This window comes from Oncorhynchus nerka, linkage group LG3, assembly GCF_034236695.1.
Source record: "Oncorhynchus nerka isolate Pitt River linkage group LG3, Oner_Uvic_2.0, whole genome shotgun sequence".
Lineage (NCBI taxonomy): Eukaryota > Metazoa > Chordata > Actinopteri > Salmoniformes > Salmonidae > Oncorhynchus > Oncorhynchus nerka.
Window position 1 is genome coordinate 25191065 of NC_088398.1, and position 20380 is coordinate 25211444.

Consider the following 20380-nt stretch of genomic DNA (forward strand, 5'->3'; position numbering starts at 1 on the left):
CGGAAACGGAAAAGCGTTTCCTTGCGCACAATAGAGAACTTTCTCAGCGTTTGCAGTGGAGTTTGTTGTTCACTTTTTATACATATGTATTCGCGATTACCTTTATTTAGTCGATTTACAACTATTGGTTAAGTTTCATAATGGATAAAGAGAGACGGCATAAAAGAGTGGAATCCCCGGTGCGGGACTCAAAACCGAAAATCAAACAAGAGAAACTCAGCCCTGCTAGGCCCCAGAGATCACGCCGCTCGAATTCGGGGTCCAACGGCAGCCCAAGCCCACCGCCGCAGAGGAGACGAACGAGCAGGTAGCCTGATTTCATGGGTGTATATTGTAGTTAGCGAACACAAATTACACCGTAGGGTTGCAAGGCTATGATGTTACACAATTTCAATAATAGCAACTAGCTAGCCACTAAGCTAACGATTTAGTTAGCTTACTAGTAGGCGTTATTGTTATGCTTTAGTCGTGTAACGTTAACCCTCAATTAGCCCTTGGTCACGACTCTTGTTCCATTACATTACACAAGTCATTGAACAACGGCGTCTTCTGTACGGGTAGTTTTGTCATGAGCACCGACGCTCAATCTGAACATTAACACGCGTCACTGGCGGTCTTTGGAAGCATATTTTTCAAATAAATAATACTTTTCAAAAAACAAAAGGCTAAATTGATACACGCAGTGTTCCCACACTGACATGTCTCCACGCATGTTTGTTTCTGAAGACGAGGCGACCGACCACCTGCGCTAATTGGCTATCTAGCTAGCATGCTCCAGCCCAACACCTTTGTAAGCATAGTTTCATCTGGTGGAGGCCACCATAGCTGAATGGATCTGCATTTAATTGACTGGAAACAGTGATAGCTAGCTAGAATTAAAATAGAATTGTCACACACTGGAGGCTTTACCGTGAAATGCTTGCTTACGAGCCCTTCCCAATTATGCAGAGTTTAAAAAATAAAATAGTAACGAGGACTAAAATACACAAGAAGTGCGCTACCGTAACCTGTACCTGCTATGCCCTCTTCACGACTGCAGGTGTGCATGTGGACCATGTAAAGTCCTTAGTGATGTGGATGCTAAGGAACCACAGGGGGCATGCTCTCCCCTCTTTCTCTTATAGTCCACAATCAGCTCCTTGGTCTTACTGAAGTTGAGGTTGTTTTCCTGGCACCACACTCTAAGGCTGTATCGACCTCCCTGTAGGCTTTACTCATCGGCGTCGGTGATCAGGCCTACGAGTGTCGTGTTGTCAGCAAACTTGATGGTGTTGCAGCTGCGTAGGTGAACAGGGAGTACAGGAGGGGACTACTCGAACACCCCTGAGTGGCACCTGTGTTGATGGTCAGCGTGGCAGTTGTTGTTGCCTACCCAGGATCCAGTTGCAGAGTTGGGGGGGTTCAGTCACTGGGTCCCCTAGCTTGGGGATGATCTTGGAGTGGACTATGGTGTTGAACGCTGAGATGTAGTCTGAAAAGCATTCTTGCACTGAAAAGCATTCTTGCACACTCCAGGTGGGAGAGGGCATTGTGAAGTGCAATTGAAATTGCATGATCTGTTGGGGCGGTATGCAAATTGAATGTCAGTCATCTGGAAAAATGGGCTTTCAAGCAAGGCACAGTGTTCTATTCCTTGAAGCGAGCATGAAAGGCATTTAGCTTGTTTAGGAGTTCTGCATCGCTGGGCAACTCTGGGTTTCCCTTTAATCCCGTATCATCTGCAGGCCCTGCCACATATCACGGGTGTCTGTACTAGCAAAACAGTCTTGTAGCCTCGCGTCTGCTTCCGACCACCTCCACATTGAGCACGTCACTGGTACTTCCTGTTTTGAGCTTTGGTTTGTTAGCAGGAGAAGGGAGTCATGGTCGGATTTGCCCAACGGAGGACGAGGGAGGGCCTTGTATGTGTTAAGTCTGATTAATCAGACAGTAATACACCGATAATTGGGACGCAGCCCGAAACTCATGCCTCCAGAATGTTGAATAAAATTACATTTAAACATTACTGGTTGTCTGAGTGGTTTGTCCGTCATCTTCTCCAAATTTGAGAAAATATCCACAGGAAAGTATTGTTTACCCAACTTTTTAGAGAGCCGGTAGGTATATGGTTCGTTTTAAGGACATTTTTTAAGGAACATTTACATGATTTTGCAGTCCATTAGTGACAGGCTGTATATACCAATTCTATATTACAGCCGGATTAATCAGACTAGCTATAAAGCCACTGGCCCAAATGGAAGAAATGATACACTGTCCCGGGCCAAGATCTCACAGGAAAAATATAATGCACGCATAATTTAAATATCAGTTGATTGTATACATATTTTGCAGGCTGAGCAAGTAGCCTATAATAACTTACCCTCCACACACTAATAATTGCATCTTAACTTGACATTATAATATTTACATTGATTGTTTATAAAACCTTAACGTAATATCAAAGGGTGTTATTTGTGATTTTTAACAGTCAGCAGTACTCTATAAAGACCCTATAAAATCAGTTATATTTTGCTAAAGTCCATTTTCCCAGTTTCTGGGTTTTCCTATTTTTGTCTGGGTTTCACCCTCAAAATCACACTTTTCATATATAGAAAACGATACAAATGTGATGTTCTAAGTCCCAAACTGCTTAAACCACATCAGGAGACCACGTTTGAAGTCAGGAAAAAATGTGATGTTTGAGGAGGGTATTGCTTTCAATTCAATTGCGCACCTAGCAAGAAACAGTTAGGCTAATGGTGTTTCTATACTGTACCATGTAGCCTAATTGTGATGCCAGAGTTTGCAAAACAAATTGGGAAGGTTTTTTAGGAAAGCATTTAGAAATGTTCATTCAAACAGAGCCTGATGACTGAATTGCGCATCAAAGATTTAACCATGACTTCGGCCCAGACTTTTTAAATACCCGGTTTGCATACCCATTGTTGCCTTAGCTTTTACTGGTAGTTAGCATACGTTGAAATGTCTTCTGTGAGCTGCTCTATGCAACAACCAGTTGAGAGATGCATCCTCTTGCTGCCCGACAGATTATATTTTTCTCAACGGCTATGTGTGCGGTGCGTGTTATAAATAATGTGCATAAAGAACTAACAGCTTTGGGCATTTCTGTTTTTCATCAAATCTATATCCCAGATTGAAAATTGTATTATTACAATATTTACTTTTCTCTGGCTTAAGCAGGCCACTGACACGGATGATTGACTCCCTAGACCAGCGGCCATCCTATATGTCGAACCCCGTATTCCGAATTATTCGTCAGATGTCGCTCAGAGAAGAATAAAATAGGAGCTGTCCGTTGTAGCTAGCTAGCTAGCCTTGGTGTTAAATTAACTATTGGTTTTAAAGCCTTTCCTTGTTGATTTGATTGACTAGATCGCCACCCAGGGCAAAAGGTCATTCGCCAGGTAGAAGGGCGTTGGGAAGACGAGACAGATCGCCCAAAAACACCGGCAGGAGCCGAAGCCCTCCCCGCGGTGCCGATGTGAAAATAAAGCGGGTGATTCTGTCACTACTTATGAGTAAATGTAGCAATTGGGGAAATGCATTAATGTAAAACTTTCAATGCAGCAAATATGTTCTTTAAATAAAAACACTTTACCAACTCATTTTGTCCCGGTGCTTGACTCTGGAATTAGGCTAATATTCCTGTCTCACTGTCTCCCCAACAGGAGCAGGGTGACCACCGCGGTGCTGACCGAGGTGCCGATGACCATAGAAGGCGCGACCGCAACGACAAGCCAGAGCCCTCGGAGCCACCAGTGCGGCGAAGTAGGTGGGAGCAGGCTGACGGACCCAGAGAGTCTGACGGACCCAGAGAGTCTGACGGACCCAGAGAGTCTGACGGACCCAGAGAGTCTGACGGACCCAGAGAGTCTGACGGACCCAGAGAGTCTGACAGACCCAGGGACAGAAAACGAGGAGAGAGAGAGCGGGGTGGTGGAGACAGGCCCAGAGAGCGAGAATCCCGCTCCTTCCAGGAGCAGCAGGCAGAGAGACAGCAGCACGACAATCAACGACGGGACAACCGGCACCGGTTTGAGGAGAACGATGACGGGGGACAAGCTTTCGGACAAGGTACCCAAGAGGGTGGCGAGGGCAAAGACAGCCCCCCAGTCGATAAAGAGAAGCCCAACTTTGAACTGTCCGGTGCGCTCACAGAAGATACCAACACGTTCAGGGGGGAAGTGATCAAGTACAACGAGCCCCCCGAGGCTCGCATCCCCAAGCGCAGGTGGCGACTGTACCCCTTCAAGAACGATGAGCAGCTCCCGGTCATGTACGTCCACAGGCAGAGTGCATACCTGATGGGGCGGCAGAGGAAGATTGCTGATATTCCCATCGACCACCCATCCTGCTCCAAACAGCACGCTGTGTTCCAGTATAGGTGAGATCTGACAATCACTTGTTTGTTCAAATCAGGCCCTCGGGATGACACTAGTCTGCTAATCCTTCGAAAATGGTCTCTGTTTTGAAATTATGCTATTTTCCCACTTACATAATTTCCCTACATTTTGTTGAGGTCTGACACTTATGACATCTGGTTAATGTAGTTCTGTTGAGTTTATGTGATTTCAATCTCTAGGTCGGGACACTTTCAACCTCTGGGTAATGTAGTTCTTTCTGCTTCTGCTGATTTCCAGGCTGGTGGAGTTCACACGTTCGGATGGAACTGGCGGGCGGCGGGTGAAGCCCTACATCATTGACCTAGGTTCGGGCAATGGCACTTACCTGAACAACCAGCGCATCGAGGCGCAGCGGTACTACGAGCTCAAGGAGAAGGACGTGCTCAAGTTTGGCTTCAGTAGCCGAGAGTACGTCCTGCTACATGAGTTCTCCGACACAGCCGAGGTGGACGCCAGAGCGGAGGAAGATGACGAGGGCCTGGACGCGTGAATGCAAGACCTCTGAGCCTTTTCGAAATAGTTGCTAAATGCGCGCTTCCGTCCTACTTTCCTTTTTGAAGTAATTACAGAGCTTAATTGGTTGGATTGCTGAAAATAGTAGGATTTTGCTTAGTAAATATGTGCTTACCTCAGGGAAACAAGGAAGGAAATGTGCGTTCTTTCAACTATTCTGACAGGGCCACGGATTATCCAGTCAAGTGTATTGTTGGAAAATAATGTTCACTGATGCCTACCACCTGTTGGCCATCTCCTTAACACGGATGGAACAATGAACTGCATAGATGGTGTGTTGGGTTAAGCAGCTTTCAGGGTTAACGGAACAAATAAAAAAGAGGGGTAGGAGAATTCTGTGGTCTCTTTGGCGGTCATAAAAACCTGCTTTAACCTGCAGTAACAGGTCTCAGTACTCTATTCTCAGGACATTAGCTTAAGATCAGTAGTGTGGTTGATTCCCCCCCCCATATATCTGACTGCTTACGTTCAACACAAGTGCTCAATGCCAGAAAGAAGTTATGTTACAAAAAATTATTTTGTTATTATATTTTTGGAATAGAACATTGAATACAAATTAGTATATTGCTGAAGGCTAGCCTATGTCCAGACCTTAACTGTAAATACACTGGACGTATTGAATGTGAACGCTGGATTCATCATATAGTGTACTGTATTTGGGTTTGAGGGTTGCAACAAGGAGTGAAGAAAGCATACGCGTGTATGTATCTGCTTTAAATGTGTGCTGCTTGTGACGTAGGAAAAAATGTGCGTGTCGCAGTGTATTCTCGTTTACCCATTCTTTACTACCAAATTGACTGTAGGCTATGGAGGTTTCTGGAGAAAGATCGTACAGCATGACTATTCCCACTACAAAGACAATTTTGTTTTTTACTTTTTTGAACCCCATTGTAGTTCAATTTTAGATGTTTTGTATTGTACATAAAGGTTGTGAAAGACTCTTAGTTTTGTTGATATTTGTTCGCCATAACTTTGATGGTTGTATGTTCAAGTAAACCATCATAACCACACGGTAAGCCACATCAAGTTATAAACCAGAGGTAAATTTCGCACGCTCTACAGACTACTGTACCCAAAGTTCTGATAACCACGGTTATTTCAGGTTTATTAGCCTCGCCTGCAGTCCTATGCCGCTCTGCTTTGTGTAACGTTCTGTCATATCATCAGTAATAGTATCACGTAGACCCCTCAACCTTAACTCTGGACCTCAAAGCCAGTTACACAGCATTTTTTTTCAGGTACTGATTTAGACCTGGGACACCAAATGTGTGCAATTTAATTATCAGGTAGAACAGAAAGCCAGCGGCCTCCGGACTCGTAGGTTTAAGAGTTGAATATTTACATTTACATTTAAGTCATTTAGCAGACGCTCTTATCCAGAGCGACTTACAAATTGGTGCGTTCACCTTAAGACATCCAGTGGAACAGCCACTTTACAATAGTGCATCTAAATCTTTTAAGGGGGTGAGAAGGATTACTTTATCCTATCCTAGGTATTCCTGAAAGAGGTGGGGTTTCAGGTGTCTCCGGAAGGTGGTGATTGACTCCGCTGTCCTGGCGTCGTGAGGGAGTTTGTTCCACCATTGGGGGGCCAGAGCAGCGAACAGTTTTGACTGGGCTGCGCGGGAACTGTACTTCCTCAGTGGTAGGGAGGCGAGCAGGCCAGAGGTGGATGAACGCAGTGCCCTTGTTTGGGTGTAGGGCCTGATCAGAGCCTGGAGGTACTGAGGTGCCGTTCCCCTCACAGCTCTGTAGGCAAGCACCATGGTCTTGTAGCGGATGCGAGCTTCAACTGGAAGCCAGTGGAGAGAGCGGAGGAGCGGGGTGACGTGAGAGAACTTGGGAAGGTTGAACACCAGACGGGCTGCGGCGTTCTGGATGAGTTGTAGGGGTTTAATGGCACAGGCAGGAGCCCAGCCAACAGCGAGTTGCAGTAATCCAGACGGGAGATGACAAGTGCCTGGATTAGGACCTGCGCTGCTTCCTGTGTGAGGCAGGGTCGTACTCTGCGGATGTTGTAGAGCATGAACCTACAAGAACGGGCCACCGCCTTGATGTTAGTTGAGAACGACAGGGTGTTGTCCAGGATCACGCCAAGGTTCTTAGCGCTCTGGGAGGAGGACACAATGGAGTTGTCAACCGTGATGGCGAGATCATGGAATGGGCAGTCCTTCCCGGGAGGAAGAGCAGCTCCGTCTTGCCGAGGTTCAGCTTGAGGTGGTGATCCGTCATCCACACTGATATGTCTGCCAGACATGCAGAGATGCGATTCGCCACCTGGTCATCAGAAGAGGGAAAGGAGAAGATTAATTGTGTGTCGTCTGCATAGCAATGATAGGAGAGACCATGTGAGGTTATGACAGAGCCAAGTGACTTGGTGTATAGCGAGAATAGGAGAGGGCCTAGAACAGAGCCCTGGGGGACGCCAGTGGTGAGAGCGCGTGGTGAGGAGACAGATTCTCGCCACGCCACCTGGTAGGAGCGACCTGTCAGGTAGGACGCAATCCAAGCGTGGGCCGCGCCGGAGATGCCCAACTCGGAGAGGGTGGAGAGGAGGATCTGATGGTTCACAGTATCGAAGGCAGCCGATAGGTCTAGAAGGATGAGAGCAGAGGAGAGAGAGTTAGCTTTAGCAGTGCGGAGGGCCTCTGTGATACAGAGAAGAGCAGTCTCAGTTGAATGACTAGAATATCCCTGGTGGTTCTCAAAGTGTGGGCCACAGAGGTACTGCCAGATGAAAAATTACATGAATATTGCTAACCACAACATATTGAACATATTTTGGCCAAAGACTGGTATCTATCAATACTTTTAGAGGGTGTAATGCAATACAATGTAATATATATTGTTTAACTAGATGTAACATTTTTGCATTGTAATTTCATGAAAGTCCTTAATATATATATAGTGATACATTTTCAAAAAAAATGTTATTGGGGTATACAATTTCATTCTAATGGTGCAGCCTTATTGGTCAACAAAAGACGAACTGTCTCTTGTCAAATTGACTGGGGCCAGCAAATGTCAAACATGTAAAAATCGCACAGCCCCAGTCAATTTCACGACTAGATTTGCAGGCCTCAGTCAATTTGACAATATTTGCTGGCCCCAGTCAATTGGTCGTCACTTGTTTCTATAACCACAAAGTCATAATCCCCACCCTTTTCTAAAATTTCTCTTAATTTAACCCTAACAACCGCAATGCTAACCTTAAATTAAAACCCTAACCTATTATTTTTTTTGTAGCTAATTTTGGCTTTGTGGCTGTGGAATCTTACTTTGGGGATATAGAAGGGATTGATTGTTTAGCAACAAAACCAACAAGTGTGCAACTATGGGGTTGGCATAGATTTTTGACGGCATTTGTCAACATAGTCCATCTCCAATGTTTATTGAAAACACAAAGTTGCACAATGACCACTTGTTTCTTTCTCAAATACGTCCTTAGGTTGTTGGTTTGAAGGCATTTTTTGGGGGACATATTATCATAGATGTGACATCAGTCAAAACACCTTTCAAATAAGACATGGTATTAAGAACAAGATCAACTGAGCTGAAACGAGCCACTAAGGATTCACCACATGTCAGTTTCTTGTCATTGTTGCTAGCTATCTGGCCATCCAGAACCATAACACACCGCCTGCTGCCCTTTAAGCTTGCGCACCGTTTTTGTGACGTCAGCTAACCTGTACTGAAGCGAAAGGAAACTCAGTCAATTTGACCACGATATGGTCGTCTTTTGCTGACCAATAAGAAAGCTCTACCCTTGAATGCAATTTTGTGTGGACCTGATACATTTTTGGGGAAAGAATATTGCGAAACACTATGATTCTACTATTAATGTCGATATTAAGAACAAATATAACATAAAGCCTAGCGCCTTTTCTACAATGTATGTTCTTAACCCTGGGCAACATGGCCTCCCATAGTACTCCATCAATACTTCTTGTAATTCCCCTTGAAATGTTTTTGGACATAACACAGTTCTGGTTTTCTGCCTCATGGCAAAATGTGTAGAATTGCAGGATATTAGCTTTAAAGCTGCAACAAAAAAAAGTCTCTGCCCCATTCCAAAATGTGTAGAATTGCAGGAAATGAGCTTGAAAAATGCCGAATTTTCTCTGATGCTGTCGTAGAGACTCAATGTTGAAGCAGCCTTATAGGCAGTAAGAAGCAGGATCAAGTGCAATATGGTGTCCCGTTTTTTTTCACAGTGAAAGGTGGTTCCCAGTGAATGATCATGGTGCTTGCCTACGGAGCTGTGAGGGGAACGGCACCTCAGTACCTCCAGGCTCTGATCAGGCCCTACACCCAAACAAGGGCACTGCGTTCATCCACCTCTGGCCTGCTCGCCTCCCTACCACTGAGGAAGTACAGTTCCCGCGCAGCCCAGTCAAAACTGTTCGCTGCTCTGGCCCCCCAATGGTGGAACAAACTCCCTCACGACGCCAGGACAGCGGAGTCAATCACCACCTTCCGGAGACACCTGAAACCCCACCTCTTTCAGGAATACCTAGGATAGGATAAAGTCATCCTTCTCACCCCCCTTAAAAGATTTAGATGCACTATTGTAAAGTGGCTGTTCCACTGGATGTCTTAAGGTGAACGCACCAATTTGTAAGTCGCTCTGGATAAGAGCGTCTGCTAAATGACTTAAATGTAAATGTAATGTAAATGTAAATGATGAAATCCAATGAATGAATATTTACATAATCTACACATTTACAAAATGAACACTCTCAAAATACAGAGTTCAATCTAAATTGAAAACGTAAGCCTTAACCAGTCCTACCCTACTAAACCAGCTATAGCAGGTCGGGGTATAACAGGCCATAGATGTTTAATAACAATAGTTCTACAGGCCTAAAGGTGGCAAAAGTATCACTTATGGAGTGGCCAGTGCTCCCATTATGCACGGACTTGACAGATAAGACATGGAGCTCTGAGACGCAAACTAATAAACACGACACATTACAATATGGAAATAAACACACTTCTTTCTTCCTCTGCAAAATGTGTAGAATTATAGGAAATGAGCTTTAAAATATAAATATTTTCTATCAGCATCATAGCAAAATGTGTAGAATAGCATGAGATTAGCAATAAAACGACAAATGTATCTCAATAGCAACATTTCTGCAGGCCCACCAAACGATTTTCTGGCTACGCCAGCAGAGGTCATAGAGGAGCCTCTGTAAACCCAACAGTTCATTTGACCTACCGGTAGATAGTTTGTGTGTATGCATTGATATGTACGCTACGTATATATATGCCTTTTAAAAATGTTTTATGTAGTTCTGTCCTTGAGCTGTTCTTGTCTATTGATGTTCTGTATTATGTTTTGTGTTGGACCCCAGGAAGAGTAGCTGCTGCTTTTGCAACAGCTAATGGGGATCCTAATAAAATACCAAAGTGGATGTGATGTTCAGGTGCACATGAACACTTGCTACACCAATGAGAAAGACGTTTGTTTATTTCCATATTGTAACGTGTCCTGTGTTTGAAGTTTGCGTGTGGACGTTGGGCGAGTTCGCAGCGGGGGATATGGGAGGGGTTGAAAGCGTGTAGGGAACTGTTCGCGGAATGTCACTGGAGACGAGACGCACCTGGGGGATTTACAGGAACAGAGCTGCACTGTCTATGCCACACTGGAATATGAGTCCTTGAATATTTGGGAAAATGTATACCACCGAACGCAGGCGCATGAGCCTGCACGAGGTCAAGAGAAAGGATCCTGTTTGGGTATCAGCTGGAAGTTTATGGCAGGACCCTTTGGCTATTGATCTCAGCACCTCGAATAAGCACATTATTTCACCCCGGAGCCGGACTAGGGCTGTTGCTGTTGTATACATTGTCGTTGAGGATGCATCCCTGCCACAGACAGAAGAGAACCTATCACTGAAGTCTGTGAAAGAAGCCTGCGCGGACACGCACGCGGTGTTCAAAACAATTCCTTTCGAGAGGATATCGCTTGGGACGACTGACATTCTTGATATATTCTACAATGCAGGCAAGTATAGTCATGTCGACTGTCAGTAAAGGCATTTGCCACACCACACTACTTCATTCTTCTAAATTGTTGTTGGCCAAAAAGTTGGTGTGTGTTCTGCACACACAGGTATTTTAAGTGTGTACTGGGGCTGCACGGGTGTTTTCGAATTTCGACACCCAATTTGACCCATCTCTTTTGACAGATGTGGCAGTGGTGGAAATTAGTGACACTTGCTGCCAGCAGTCACTCTTCTATCACCTGGGCGTAAGAGAGAGCTTCAGCATGACCAATAACATCATCCTGTATTGTTACAAGCAGGACAGTGACCTGCAAGCACTCAAGGTACACGCAGGGCATCGGGAGAGTTTACAATTATTAAATGATTGACGAAGGGACCAAGTGAGCCTTTTGCCAGCTCACTTTGGGGGGAAATTGGGTTGTAAACAGATTTTAGGGTGTGACATTTTGGAAGAAGTAGGCTACAGTGCCATAAAGATGTCCCTTCCATTGCCACAACAATCACACCACCAGTTGCATAATATTGACAATATCTACTGCTGTACTTAAAAAATATATTTAAAAAATAAGGATTTGTGACTTTTTATAGCCCTGATTTTCCTGATATAGATTGATCCTGAGGTTGTTTTCTCTGGATTGTTGAACAAAGGTTGAATTGCAGTATTTTATAGGTTTATAGGGCAATGGATTTCCTTAGGCCTATCAAGCGGATGTGTGTGTTTTAGTAGATATGTGTGTTTAAAGCAGCACCACTGTTAGAGCATGATACCACTCTGGAATGGATAAGGTAGCAAGATGAGTACTCCATTGTCATAAGTCCTCAAGCAGGCACATGACAATGGAACATCACCTCATTTATATTTATACAGCTTTTGCAGAGATGGGATTAAGCAAAAAAATATTTCCTAATATTTTAACGCATGTTAATACAGTGGTTCCAAGGTGAATATTGTATATGTTTCTGTTTGCTAATCGTGTGCTGGGATTTGGTCATAATGTTTATGTATGTTGCATATAGGTAACACTTGTGAGTGAGAGCTCGTATGTTAATGTCCGTATGTGTGTCTTCCCTCAGGACCAGTGTGGGAGCTACACGTTCATCCCGTATGTAGTGTTGCCACAGGGCAAGGTGTTTGCCTGCGACGCGACCCTCATAAACGGCATCAAAGATCTGATGCAGCCAAGCTTCCAACTGGAACCCCTCCTTACCCCACTAGTAGAGAGGCTCATCCAACTGCTGGACAATGTGCACGTTCATGCCAGGTCAGCCTGTCATGCCTCCCACTCTGCATGTCTAAATATTCCCTTATGACTCCCACGTTGTGTCTTTCACTTCGTTTTTTTGCTCAACCCATCTGCTTGGTTCGATAGCTTGGTTGGGTAGGAGAGTAGCAGCAAATAAAGTACATGGTTAAGCTTGGAAATGGAAATGTCTTTCAGTTAGACATGAGCTATTATCAGTCATTTGTGCTATATACAATATATGCCCCTGGATCACAAGCATTTTCGGGGGTTAAGTGCCTTGCGTAAGGGTAAAACTGACTCTCTTATTAGTGAGTACTTCCGGGAGTCCATCCGGCACGAGATCCGCACGGCTCGGGAGCGCTTCAGTGGCCAGGACTTGAGTCTGGAGCTGGGTCGCATCCAGAAGCGCCTTGACACGGTGGAGCTGCTCAGCCCAGACATCATCATGAACCTACTGCTGTCGTACCGGGATGTCCAGGTGGGCTTAGCTATGGGAGCGAGGGACAGTGACCTGGATCATGTTCATTAGGTTACACCGTAGCAAAGCATTGTGTAATAGAAAATGAAAATGAGCTCTTCTTATCGGACAAGTCCAGGTAGTCCCTACCATTTGGTGCCTAATGACCTAGTGCTCAGTGGTTCTGTGTTTGCCAGTGTCAAGACTGCCCTTGTTTATTTTATGGTGGCTGTTGTGTTTGGGCAGTAGATTTTTTTTTGGCATGGGCTCACTTTTATGACTGTGGAATGCTTTTGTGGTGTTTTAAACAGAGAATCGGCGCTATATGAAGTTACCACGAGCAGAAGAGTGAACCACACATATTGCAGATAAGCGGGACGCAGGACAGTTCACTCACAGAGTAACTGCTGCAATGTTATAGCTGCGGTACCAAAATAGCTGAGATGTTTAGCCTCGTGCATCATACTTTTAGTTGGTGTGGAAATTGGCCCAACTCTGCAGTTTACTGCAGTTACTTTACAAATCTACCTTTTTAAAACCTGTGTGTTAGTGTGGCGGATCTACAGTCTGCGTGATGGTTGCCTGTGTTTGGTTGACTACCTTCATTGAAACATTAATGCTCTTTCTCTGTGAACACAAAGACCAATATTTAAAAGGGATTGAATGCTAACAATGATTAGATAGCAGCCCTCCAAGGTCATTCTAAGTAAAAAATAAAGTAATCTTATCAGGGGTCTCAGTTGTATGCAAGAACTTTTAGGGTTGGGTGATATTACGATAGTAATCGAAGACGATTGACAGCTATCGCTGATGGTGATGACATCGTGCTGTGACAGACAATGTATAGCCTGTTTCAACTTGATTGGCTCCACGCAGAAAAGAGCGGACTGGGCAGCCCACAGCAGGGCCATGCCAAGTGGGCTATTTCTTTGCTATAGCCTGCATAACCTATTTCAATAAATATGTTACAAAGAAGTTACAGAATGCAAAAGAACAATGTAGATTTTCACCAAAGCAGCGCAGAATGTCCTTTCAGAAACATATATTTTTTCTTTCTCAATGAGCATATAGCCGAAGCCTATACATCATTTTTTTATAGGGGACAATGCAGTGTCTAATTATTTTAAAATCCAAATGTTGTATTTTCGCTCCATTTGACTTGAATATGACATCTGTTTTTATGCATGTTGGCTTTCTCCCGCCTCCTCCCGCTGTACTACTTCCTGATCAAACAATACATTTATTTAACAGACTTGTCAGACAGTTTCAGGTTGTTTTTGAATAACTTAACATGCTAGTCCTAAGGTAACAATGAGAGGTAGCTCATACAAGAGCAAGATAGACAAATAGAATGAGTAGTTTCAACAAACCTTAGTCTAAAATAAGTTATTCCTCCCTCCTACTTGCCGTTGTGAACCAAACGGTCAAAAGACAAATCCTACTAATTAAAATAGCCTATCAAAAGCATTAAGACAAGTTAAAGTTATAAAATATATTTCCCAAGTAGGCTGTTCTAATAAAGTGTTTTAATGTCCTAAAGTTACAGCTTTCAAATAGGAACAATTGTTAAAGTCAGAATCTATAGGTGATTTTCTACAACATTTATTTTGAATGGCAAATATTACAGGCAACAAGAAGTGAAATTGTGCAAACAATAGTTTGATGTGAAAATTCTAATGAGAAGTTAAAAGGAAACTTACAGCTGAGCAAAGCTTATGAAAGAAATCATGTGTGGAGTAGGCAGGGTAGCCTAGTGGTTAGAGCATTGGACTAGTAACCGGAAGGTTGCAAGTTCAAACCCCCGAGCTGACAAGGTACAAATCTGTCATCCTGAACAGGCAGTTAACCCACTGATCATTGAAAATAAGAATTTGTTCTTAACTGACTTGCCTAGTTAAATAAAGGTAAAATAAAAAATACAAATACAAAAATAAAATAGGCCTACTAATAGCCTATTATTAGCAATGTACAGAACCTACCTTCAACATATAGAAAGAAGCCTAGGCCTAATAAGAGAGGAAGATTAGGCAAAAATGCAAATCATTGAATAATTATCCAGTTCTGGGGACAGCAGAGTTGCGTGCTCTGCAGCCGGACCCTTCATGATTTACAACCCATAATATATGTCGGCACACACAGACACACAGCTCCAACAGAGAGGAATAGGCTACTAAAATATGTTTTAGCAGACTTTTTAGTGTCCATTTTTTAACTGTATGTACTATTCTAAATGTAAACAAATATACAGTACCTGTCAAAACGCATATGGAATCATGTAGTAACCAAAAAAGTGTTAAACAAATCAAAATATATTTGAGATTCTTCAAAGTAGCCTTCCTTTGCCTTGATGACAGCTTTGTACACTCTTGTCATTCTCTCAACCAGCTTCATGAGGTAGTCATCTGGAATGCATTTCAATTAACAGGTGTGCCTTGTTAAAAGTTAATTTGTGGAATTTATTTCCTCCTTAATGCGTTTGCATCAATCAGTTGTGTTGTGACAAGGTAGGGTTAGCATACAGAAGATAGCCCCTATTTGGTGATAGACCAGGTCCATATTATGGCAAGAATAGTTCAAATAAGCAAAGAGAATTGACAGAGAATAAGACATTAATGTCAGTCAATCTGGAAAATGTCAAGAATTTTGAAAGTTCCTTCAAGTGCAGTCTCAAAAACCATCAAGCGCTATGATGAAACTGGCTCTCATGAGGACCGCCATAGGAAAGGAAGACCCAGAGTTACCTCTGCTGCAGAGGATACGTTCATTAAAGTTACCAGCCTCAGAAATTGCAGCCCAAATAAATGCTTCACAGAGTTCAAGTAACAGACACATCTCAACATCAACTGTTCAGTGGAGACTGTGTGAATCAGGCCTTCAAGCTGCAAAGAAACCACAACTAAAGGACATCAATAAGAAGAATAGACTTGCTTGGGCCAAGAAACACGAGCAATGGACATTAGACCGGTGGAAATCTGTCCTTTGGTCTGATGAGGCTGAATTTAAGATTTTTGGTTCCAACTGCATTGTCTTTGAGACACAGAGTAGGTGAACAGATGATCTCTGCATGTATGGTTACCACAGTGAAGAATGGAGGAGAAGGTGTGATGGTGCTTTGTTGGTGACACTGTCAGTGATTTATTTAGAATTCAAGGCACACTTAACCAGCATGGCTACCACAGCATTTTGTAGTGATGCGCCATCCCATCTGCTTTGCGCTTAGTGGGACTATCATTTGTTTTTCAACAGGACATTGACCCAACACAACTCCAGACTCTAAGGGCTATTTGACCAAGAAGGAGAGTGATGGGTGCTACATCAGATGACCTGGCCTCCACAATCACCCGAGCTCAACCCAATTGAGAGGGTTTGGGATGAGTTGGATCGCAGAGTGAAGGAAAAGCAGCCAACAAGTGCTCAGCATATGTGGGAACTCCTTCAATACTTTTGGAAAAGCATTCCAGGTGAAGCTGGTTGAGAGAATGCCAAGAGTGTGCAAAGCTGTCATCAAGGCAAAGGGTGGCTACTTTGAAGAATCTAAAATATATTTTGATTTGTTTAACACCTTTTTGGTTACTACATGATTCCATATGTGTTATTTCACAGTGTGGATGTCTTCACTATTATTCTACAATGTAGAAATAAAGAAAAACCCTTGAATGAATAGTTGTGTCCAAACTTTTGATTGGTGCTGTGTATATTTTCGGCTTGGCAAATAAAGGGGGATATTCATTTTATATCACCATTTGTCACGGCTTCTTAATCATGTTTGAACAAAGGTTGACATCGCCCAACCCTACATGCATGTATAACAAGTACTGCAGGGGTTAAAGTAAATCAATTTGAGGGAGGATCTTCACTTTGTATGTCTATTTAAAAATATTAAAGGTGTCTGCAGCTATGCCTAATTTATAATGCTTTGAAATCAGAGGTGTCATTGTAATGTTGATAAAGGGTTTGCTCTAATCCAGTCCTCTTTCTGACTTCAGGACTACGATGCCATTATCAAACTGGTAGAGAGCCTGAACAACTTGCCCACGTGCTTGGTGGCTTCCCAGCAGAATATCAATTTTCACTACATATTTGCTTTAAACAGGTACCATTGTTACATTTACATTTGACATTTAAGTCATTTAGCAGACGCTCTTATCCAGAGCGACTTACAAATTGGTGCTTTCACCTTATGACATCCAGTGGAACAGCCACTTTACAATAGTGCATCTAAGTCTTTTAAGGGGGGGGGTTCCTCCACTTGTGTATTGCTCACATATTCTGTTTGACGATAGTCTTTCACATGATATCATAAAAGGAAATAATGGAGCCAACCCCCATTTTAACACTTAATTAGGGGGCTTGCTGAAAGCACCGTACTGTTTTTCCCCTATCTTTATTATTTTAGACGACTGAACAAAGCACACAGATTTTCTTCAAGAAATTTACCCGACACTAACTTTCAGCACGACACAGGCTGTTCATTCTGAGGATTCCATCTGTCATAATGTTTCCTAATCCTCGACCTTCAGGAGGAATCGTCCAGGTGACCGTGCCAAGGCCCTGGAGGTGATTCTGCCCATTGTGGAGTCAGGTGACCGGGTGGCGTCGGACGTGCACTGCCTCTGTGGCCGTATCTACAAAGACATGTTCATGAGCTCAGGCTTTAAAACCATCGCAGTCGAGACCAGGCCTGCTACTGGTGAGACCTTCCATTACGGTGTCCATATTAGTACAGCCTTGGAGTTGGTGTCAAAGCCACTCGGACTTGTCGGTCGTCCTAATATCCACCCCGTACACACAGCATCCCTTCACTCACTCCAGTCAAGTCCTCCTTATGTTATGTTATTCCTTTGAGTTCCCTCCATCCTTTTCAGTTACACTTTACATTTACATTACATTTACATTTAAGTCATTTAGCAGACGCTCTTATCCAGAGCGACTTACAAATTGGTGCGTTCACCTTAAGACATCCAGTGGAACAGCCACTTTACAATAGTGCATCTAAATATTTTAAGGGGGGTGAGAAGGATTACTTTATCCTAGGTATTCCTGAAAGAGGTGGGGTTTCAGGTGTCTCCGGAAGGTGGTGATTGACTCCGCTGTCCTGGCGTCGTGAGGGAGTTTGTTCCACCATTGGGGGCCAGAGCAGCGAACAGTTTTGACTGGGCTGCGCGGGAACTGTACTTCCTCAGTGGTAGGGAGGCGAGCAGGCCAGAGGTGGATGAACGCAGTGCCCTTGTTTGGGTGTAGGGCCTGATCAGAGCCTGGAGGTACTGAGGTGCCGTTCCCCTCACAGCTCCGTAGGCAAGCACCATGGTCTTGTAGCGGATGCGAGCTTCAACTGGAAGCCAGTGGAGAGAGCGGAGGAGCGGGGTGACGTGAGAGAACTTGGGAAGGTTGAACACCAGACGGGCTGCGGCATTCTGGATGAGTTGTAGGGGTTTAATGGCACAGGCAGGGAGCCCAGCCAACAGCGAGTTGCAGTAATCCAGACGGGAGATGACAAGTGCCTGGATTAGGACCTGCGCTGCTTCCTGTGTGAGGCAGGGTTGTACTCTGCGGATGTTGTAGAGCATGAACCTACAAGAACGGGCCACCGCCTTGATGTTAGTTGAGAACGACAGGGTGTTGTCCAGGATCACGCCAAGGTTCTTAGCGCTCTGGGAGGAGGACACAATGGAGTTGTCAACCGTGATGGCGAGATCATGGAACGGGCAGTCCTTCCCGGGAGGAAGAGCAGCTCCGTCTTGCCGAGGTTCAGCTTGAGGTGGTGATCCGTCATCCACACTGATATGTCTGCCAGACATGCAGAGATGCGATTCGCCACCTGGTCATCAGAAGGGGGAAAGGAGAAGATTAATTGTGTGTCGTCTGCATAGCAATGATAGGAGAGACCATGTGAGGTTATGACAGAGCCAAGTTACTTGGTGTATAGCGAGAATAGGAGAGGGCCTAGAACAGAGCCCTGGGGACGCCAGTGGTGAGAGCGCGTGGTGAGGAGACAGATTCTCGCCACGCCACCTGGTAGGAGCGACCTGTCAGGTAGGACGCAATCCAAGCGTGGGCCGCGCCGGAGATGCCCAACTCGGAGAGGGTGGAGAGGAGGATCTGATGGTTCACAGTATCGAAGGCAGCCGATAGGTCTAGAAGGATGAGAGCAGAGGAGAGAGAGTTAGCTTTAGCAGTGCGGAGGGCCTCTGTGATACAGAGAAGAGCAGTCTCAGTTGAATGACTAGTCTTGAAACCTGACTGATTTGGATCAAGAAGGTCATTCTGAGAGAGATAGCGGGAGAGCTGTCCAAGGACGGTACGTTCAAGAGTTTTGGAGAGAAAAGAAAGAAGGGATACTGGTCTGTAGTTGTTGACATCGGAGGGATCGAGTGTAGGTTTTTTTCAGAAGGGGTGCAACTCTCGCTCTCTTGAAGACAGAAGGGACGTAGCCAGCGGTCAGGGATGAGTTGATGAGCGAGGTGAGGTAAGGGAGAAGGTCTCCGGAAATGGTCTGGAGAAGAGAGGAGGGAATAGGGTCAAGCGGGCAGGTTGTTGGGCGGCCGGCCGTCACAAGACGCGAGATTTCATCTGGAGAGAGAGGGGAGAAAGAGGTCAGAGCACAGGGTAGGGCAGTGTGAGCAGAACCAGCGGTGTCGTTTGACTTAGCAAACGAGGATCGGATGTCGTCGACCTTCTTTTCAAAATGGTTGACGAAGTCATCTGCAGAGAGGGAGGAGGGGGGGAGGAGGATTCAGGAGGGAGGAGAAGGTGGCAAAGAGCTTCCTAGGGTTAGAGGCAGATGCTTGGACTTTAGAGTGGTAGAAAGTGGCTTTAGCAGCAGAGACAGAAGAGGAAAATGTAGAGAGGAGGGAGTGAAAGGATGCCAGGTCCGCAGGGAGGCGAGTTTTCCTCCATTTCCGCTCGGCTGCCCGGAGCCCTGTTCTGTGAGCTCGCAATGAGTCGTCGAGCCACGGAGCGGGAGGAGGACCGAGCCGGCCTGGAGGATAGGGGACATAGAGAATCAAGGGATGCAGAAAGGGAGGAGAGGAGGGTTGAGGAGGCAGAATCAGGAGATAGGTTGGAGAAGGTTTGAGCAGAGGGAAGAGATGATAGGATGGAAGAGGAGAGAGTAGCGGGGGAGAGAGAGCGAAGATTGGGACGGCGCGATACCATCCAGTAGGGGCAGTGTGGGAAGTGTTGGATGAGAGCAAGAGGGAAAAGGATACAAGGTAGTGGTCGGAGACTTGGAGGGGAGTTGCAGTGAGGTTAGTGGAAGAACAGCATCTAGTAAAGATGAGGTCGAGCGTATTGCCTGCCTTGTGAGTAGAGGGGGAAGGTGAGAGGGTGAGGTCAAAAGAGGAGAGGAGTGGAAAAAAGGAGGCAGAGAGGAATGAGTCAAAGGTAGACGTGGGGAGGTTAAAGTCGCCCAGAACTGTGAGAGGTGAGCCATCCTCAGGAAAGGAGCTTATCAAGGCATCAAGCTCATTGATGAACTCTCCGAGGGAACCTGGAGGGTGATAAATGATAAGGATGTTAAGCTTGAAAGGGCTGGTAACTGTGACAGCATGGAATTCAAAGGAGGCGATAGACAGATGGGTAAGGGGAGAAAGAGAGAATGACCGCTGACCAGAAGCTCTCGGGGTGTGCGAGAACACGTGGGCGGACGAAGAGAGAGCAGTAGGCGTAGCAGTGTTATCTGTGGTGATCCATGTTTCCGTCAGTGCCAAGAAGTCGAGGGACTGGAGGGAGGCATAGGCTGAGATGAACTCT

At 44.9% G+C, this 20380-nt stretch overlaps 2 protein-coding genes across 2 annotated transcripts in view; both read left to right on the forward strand.

The window, feature by feature from the left end:
* Positions 1-21: 21 nt before the first annotated feature.
* LOC115105463 (smad nuclear-interacting protein 1-like) lies at positions 22-5860 on the forward strand. The gene is made up of 4 exons (XM_029627557.2): positions 22-307; positions 3373-3496; positions 3669-4384; positions 4641-5860. The coding sequence occupies exons 1-4, from the start codon at positions 141-143 to the stop codon at positions 4891-4893; spliced, it is 1260 nt and encodes a 419-aa protein (XP_029483417.2). The 5' UTR covers positions 22-140; the 3' UTR covers positions 4894-5860.
* Positions 5861-10437: 4577 nt separating this feature from the next.
* The window catches only part of LOC115105478 (mitogen-activated protein kinase kinase kinase 5-like), a 39508-nt gene continuing 29565 nt past the window's right edge, over positions 10438-20380 (forward strand). Inside the window, 7 exon segments of the mRNA XM_029627580.2 lie at positions 10438-10926; positions 11111-11250; positions 12002-12189; positions 12481-12649; positions 16615-16721; positions 17149-17291; positions 17294-17318. Coding sequence (XP_029483440.2) covers positions 10596-10926; positions 11111-11250; positions 12002-12189; positions 12481-12649; positions 16615-16721; positions 17149-17291; positions 17294-17318 — 1103 coding nt within the window. The 5' untranslated portion in view covers positions 10438-10595.

Coding starts and splice junctions, on each gene's coding strand:
- LOC115105463 (XM_029627557.2), top strand. CDS start 141: ATGGATAAAGAGAGACGGCATAAAAGAGTGGAATCCCCGGTGCGGGAC. Junction 308..3,372: donor CAGAGGAGACGAACGAGCAG/GTAGCCTGATTT, acceptor TTGATTGACTAG/ATCGCCACCCAGGGCAAAAG. Junction 3,497..3,668: donor CCGATGTGAAAATAAAGCGG/GTGATTCTGTCA, acceptor TCTCCCCAACAG/GAGCAGGGTGACCACCGCGG.